At 34.4% G+C, this 6,222-nt stretch overlaps 1 protein-coding gene across 4 annotated transcripts in view; it reads left to right on the top strand.

Annotated features, from left to right (window-relative positions):
- LOC140978971 (F-box/kelch-repeat protein SKIP11-like) overlaps positions 1-5,840 on the top strand; it is a 78,992-nt gene extending 73,152 nt beyond the window's left edge. Inside the window, exons 2-3 of one of the 4 annotated variants that reach the window (XM_073444272.1) lie at positions 3,242-3,528; positions 4,168-5,840. In XM_073444272.1, the coding sequence (XP_073300373.1) occupies positions 4,250-5,590 (1,341 nt within the window). In that variant the 5' untranslated portion in view covers positions 3,242-3,528; positions 4,168-4,249 and the 3' untranslated portion in view covers positions 5,591-5,840. The other 3 variants (XM_073444274.1, XM_073444273.1, XM_073444275.1) reach the window with 3 other exon arrangements.
- Positions 5,841-6,222: the final 382 nt, after the last annotated feature.

Below are 6,222 nucleotides of genomic sequence, written 5' to 3'. Positions count from 1 at the left end.
GGTAGGTGTGCAGCATATCAAAACTCTATATATATATATATATACATATATATATATATATATATATTCATAAACAATCTTTTCTTTTTGAGTTAGCTTTGAGGTTGAGTTAGATCCAAATTCAAATTTTAATATGGTATCAGAGTTCAGACCTTAACTGACAATCAGTTCTTTCCATAGTTTGGCTATTAGTAAACTTTCATATTACAGATGTTCATTCAAGTTTAGTCACTCGTAAACTTCATGCTATCGTGACATGCTTCAGATGTTCATTCTGGGCGTGATCAGATGTGTGTTAGTTGTCTGATATCGGTAGGATAAAATCTCTGAAAGTTGCATATATTGACTTAGACAATCCTCTAATTAAACTAATTTTTGATTTGAGTTAGGTTAAAGTCCTAATCTTTAACAAATATAGCTTGAAATAAAAAAAATTTCCCACAAATGTTGACTATTATGGAGAGATGGATAGTAGGAAAAATTATATGTATTCTAAAGATAGAAAGCAACACTGATAGAGGATTCACACTTGATAGTATATTTGATGTGTGAAAATAAATCATAGAATATAATTAATAATAGAGTTTTATCCTTATCCATTTTAACATACATGTGGAAATTTTTTTATGTCCTCTATAATAGTAATATAATGGCAAAAATTTATGTGAGACGGTCTCATCAGTCGTATTTTGTGAGACGAATATCTTATTTAGGTCATCTATGAAAAAATATTACTTTTTACGCTAAGAGTATTACTTTTTATTGTGAATATCGGTAGGGTTGACCCGTCTCACGGATAAAGATTCGTATGACCGTCTCACAAGAGATATACTATAATATAATAACATAAATTATTTTTTTAATAGGAGAGAAGTCTGGATTCGAATAAAAAATTAATAAAATAAATTTATGTTCACAGAAAAGTTGCCCTTGTAATGAATTTATGGCAAAAATTTGTGTGAGACGGTCTCACGGGTCGTATTTTGTGAGACGAATATCTTATTTGGGTTATCCATTAAAAAGTATTACTTTTTATTTTAGGATTATTACTTTTTATTGTGAATATCAGTAGGATTGAACCATCTCACATATAAAAATTCGTGAGACCATCTCACAAGATACCTACTCTGAATTTATTTTGCTTGTTAGAGAATGATGGATTTTAATATATGCTTACATTGTGACATTCCGAAGAATCCAACGGCGCACAATGTACCACGAGTATCTCTATCTCTCCTGGTCCGGCATAACTTTGTGCATGAAAATAAAAAATACTACTATTGCTTGTTTACCTATATATTTCCCATGTGGTGTGTTCCATTACGGTGTAGAAATGAATGGTTTTGGTGGAGGGGATCATAAAGAAAGATTTAGCTTTGGGTGCTTTCCTATTTATTATGTTTTCAAAACAAATTTTCAAAAGTATAATAAACTCATCAAGTGTATATTGTAATGAAATAATTAATTTTTTATTTATTTATTAAAAAAAAAAACAGGTTATATGAGCAAATGCCCGAACCAAAATATGTTATTGCTATGGGAGCGTGTACAATTACAGGAGGGATGTTCATTACCGATTCTTATGGTACTGTTGTAGGGAAATTTCATTGATTATGATTGTACCTATATAGACAAAACATTAGTTTATTGATTAAAAAATAAAAAATTGGGTGATATCATATAGCTTTGTATCGGCTAAGTTCATGAGTTGGAGATAAACGGAGTCGAACCGCTGACATCCGCCACAGGGTAAACCACCGCCTCTCATGCCATTCCTCTTTCTACTTTTTCTTCCAAGTGCAGGATAACCCCAATGGTTGTGGGTTTTTTTCTGCCAATTGGGGCTCTCCCTTCCCCACCCACATGGGCATGGTCTATAGGATTCATAACATAATTCAATTAGAATATTTAAAATAAAGAGAAATGAGACGGTCTCACATTTCTATAACCGTGATACGAATTGAGTTGATATACATTTACAAATAAAACTGATATTTTTGAAATACGTTTTCAAAAATCGGATTAAATTAGAGATACGTCTCACAAAATTGATATATGATACGATGTTTTTGGAGTTATTGTTTTGATAAGAAATATAACTCGAATATAATAAATATGAGTGAAATTAATGAAAAAAATCTCATAATTAAAACCAAGATACGAAAAAGGCTCTTCACCCTAATTCAATTTATTAAACCACTACATGGGATTTGAGAATAAATACCCATATCAATATATCACGACAATAGAATCCAAACATCAATTTTTAATCACTTGATAATTAATTAAATAAATTATTAGGACTCAATATTAAAATACAAAACTTTATACAACACCGTCTCACAAAACATCTCACATGTCAGTTTTGTCATGCAAATATTTTACTCGACCCAACTCATAAAATATTATTTTTCATTTTAAAAATATTATTTTTCACGATAAATATAAATAAGATCGATATATATCTGATAAATATATAGCCATGATACGAGATCAGAATTAACCTACTCACATATAAAAGAAGAGTTTCCATCACTGTAAGTCTCACTTTCCAATCCAACGAAGAAACAAGTGTCGCCGCCGACTAAAGGAGGGCTCCGATGGCCCCCACGGCCGCAGCAGGATAAAGATGGGCCCCAAACACCACTTCTATGTCAGTATTTTTCAACTCCATTAAAATGGAAAATCCAAAAAGCAGCCAACCGGGCAAATTACGTGTTGGAATAATAATACAACCACTTATTTTAATAATAAAGAGAAGAATCTATAAAATTTAATAATTGAATTATTGTGCCTAATTTTAGCAAAAAAAAAAATACATTTGTTGTTACTAATCCAATGATGGAACATAGCAAATTGTACACCTACTGGTCACCACCTAAGCTTCTGTACAAAATTCATAATTTGCTTTTGTATAATTGAAATGATACAAGTCAAAGCAGTTTGTGAAGATAATTTATTACAAATATTATCAGAATACTCCAATTTTAACAATTAATGCATTCATTTGAGGAGAAATGTAATGTAAATCTGAACATAAATATTAAAAAAATTTCATGGAATTTGAAATAATTTTGCAAGAAATGTTTTATTTTTTTTTGAGAATATTTTGCAAGAAATGTTAAAAGTTATTTATTGCTGAAGAAATATATAAATAAGAGCAAGAAAAAAAAAGAATATAAAATACGGAGAGATAAAGGGGTCCTCCAAACTCCCCAAGGCTATGCCCCAAAGCACAAAGGCTTGCTTGATTTGCAGAGAGAATCCAAAGGATTTCTCTTACGACACCAAGAATTGAAGCTGCACTTCTCTCTTTTTACTCTTTCAGTTGTACACAAACTTTAATACAGCTCAGAACTAGTGGGGAAAAAAGGAGGAGGAAAGGATCGGAGGAAAAATAATACACGGAGATATATATTTATATATATCTATATACACACACATGCATAGATACATTTAAAGGGGGAGAGAAAGGAAGGATTGTTGTATTCAATAAAAAGCTCTCTTCCTCGTTTTTATCCATCATCTGTAAGTTTTATCCGTTCTTGATTTTTTTTTGTGATCGATTATTGATTTATAGTGTTTAGTATTATTTTAATTGCAGCTTCCTTTTGTTATATACGACTGTGTCGAAAGGTTCCTCCACCCCCCCTTTTTTTGTTGCTTTCCTTGAACTTTATTGATAGATCTAATCTAAGTGATCGATTGCAAAACCAGTGCAAGGTTCTAGCTTTGGCTTTGATTTTCCTTTTCAAGGATTTGGATGTTGGGTTTTTGTTTGATCTGAGTTTTGGAGAACTATCGGTATTGCTTTTCTGGATCTAGCATGTTTAAATTGATTGAAATTTATTTTTATTACCTTTTGTGGTGTTCTTGGATCTGGGTTTTTTTTTATTTTGACGAAATTTTTGCAGTTTTTGTCCAAAGATTACATTTTTTTTTCGTTGATGGTATTTGGCCGGACTTATTTTGGATCAGTGGTGGTTGTTTATGTAATTTTTTTCCTTTTACTTTGTGATATAATCCGTTTATAAGGGTGTGTGCATTGCTTAAAATTAGTTGCCTTGTTGGATTTTTATTTGTTTGGTTTCCTAAATTTTGCATAAAGCTGAAAGCTTTTAAAATTTCTTTCCGGATTTTGTGTTAATACTTGCCAATATTTCGCAGTGTACGCTAGAAAGAAGTATTTGGATTGGTGTTAATAGGGGGAAAAAAGGTTGCTTCTTTTGAGTTTGGATCAAGTTAAGACATGTTGGAAGATCGTGCTTGTTTGGTTTCGAGGGACTATCGGAGGACTTGCGAACGAGAAGGCAATTGGCATTGCATGAATTACCGGCTGGAGAAACGTGAGGTTCATCTGAACAAGAGAGCATTAAATACTAATGGAGATGATATTGTTGTTGTGAAGAAAGTGTGTAACCAATCTGGGGATCAAATCGATTCGTCTTTGTCCATTGGAGGGTTTTCGATTTCCCTTGTTGGCCTGGCAGATCAATCAAGTTTTCAGCGACATGCGGGTGATAATTCCGATTCGAGTTCATTAATTTCTGCTATTGGTCGCGACAACTCTATTAGTTGTCTTATTAGGTGCTCTAGAGCAGATTATGGTTCGATTGCATCCTTGAACGGGAGTTTTCGCTCACTTATTAGAAGTGGTGAGCTGTATAGATTGAGGAGGCTAAATGGTGTGCTCGAACATTGGGTTTATTTTTCTTGCCAGTTACTTGAATGGGAAGCCTTCGACCCTAGTCGTCGACATTGGATGCATTTGCCTAGAATGAATCCTAACGATTGTTTCTTGTTTTCGGATAAGGAATCTTTGGCTGTTGGAACGGAGCTTCTTGTTTTCGGAAAAGATCTTATGTCCCATGTGATTTATCGTTATAGTTTGTTGACAAACACATGGACCACTGGAATGCGTATGAATGCACCTAGATGTTTGTTTGGATCTGCAAGCCTCGGGGAGATCGCGATATTAGCTGGTGGTTGCGATTCGCTAGGAAACATCCTAGATTCTGCGGAGCTATATAATTCAGAATTGGGAAGATGGACCACACTTCCAAGCATGAACAAACCAAGAAAAATGTGTTCAGGGGTGTTTATGGACAAGAAATTTTATGTGATCGGAGGGATTGGAGGAGCAGATTCGAAGCCTCTCACCTGCGGGGAGGAATATAATTTGGAAACCGGGATTTGGACCGAAATCCTTAACATGTCCCCAGTGCCCACGGCTGTGGCAGGAGATGAGACTCCTGCTACATCAGAAGCGCCACCATTGATCGCTGTTGTAAATAATGAATTATATGCAGCGGATCATGCCGTTATGGAAGTAAGAAAATATGAGAAAAATAGTAAAACTTGGGTTACCATTGGAAGACTGCCAGAACGTACGGATTCAATGTATGGTTGGGGTATAGCATTTAGGGCGTGTGGTGATCGCTTGATTGTGATTGGGGGGCCGAGGAATGCTGGTGAAGGATTTATTGAAGTTAATTCTTGGATTCCAAGCGAAGGTCTACCGCATTGGGATTTGCTTGGCCGAAAAAGATCTGGAAGTTTTGTTTATAATTGTGCTGTGATGGGTTGCTGAACATGCAATGATCAGGGCGCCGTTTGTGCCGTTGTATTATGGTCATAGTTACAAAAATTGGATCCCAGATGCTCCGGCTTGTCTTGGTAATGGGTAATTTACTGGAACTGTTTTTATTTTTTATTTTATTTCGGAGTTGGAGGAGGATAGGAGGGGTTATCAGATTTTACTCACGATTCAATTGAACGTTTTCTCAGGTAATCTTGAGTTCCATTTTTTAAAATTTAATCAAAGATTTTCTTTTGTTGAATGCTTTGAAGTGTCGTGCTATGATCTCAGTTGCATCTCATGGAATGAAAATAGGTTTGTACATTAGTGTTTGCTTGTGCATTTCTTGAACAAAACTAGAGTTTTAGAGCTTTCGCAGTTTTTATTTCTCTCGGTTTCAACATGTTTATCCGGAACGTCTTTTCCATAATACACGAACTGATGTTGGAATGTATAGACGAAGTTACTTCCTCGTCTCTTCTCTTATCCCTTTCGTTATCACATTCCAACACGAGCTATTTTACGTGCACAATGCATGAAATGTCGTCGTTTACTTCCATGGCACAATCCTTTTTCCCTCGTGCTACACGATCTGTCTCGCCTAACGAAAAGATGAAATTTTTTATGTTTGTACACAAACATAA

This window comes from Primulina huaijiensis, chromosome 6, assembly GCF_012295235.1.
Source record: "Primulina huaijiensis isolate GDHJ02 chromosome 6, ASM1229523v2, whole genome shotgun sequence".
NCBI lineage: Eukaryota > Viridiplantae > Streptophyta > Magnoliopsida > Lamiales > Gesneriaceae > Primulina > Primulina huaijiensis.
Note: the sequence above shows the minus strand (reverse complement) of the source record. Positions and strands in the feature narration are given on the sequence as shown.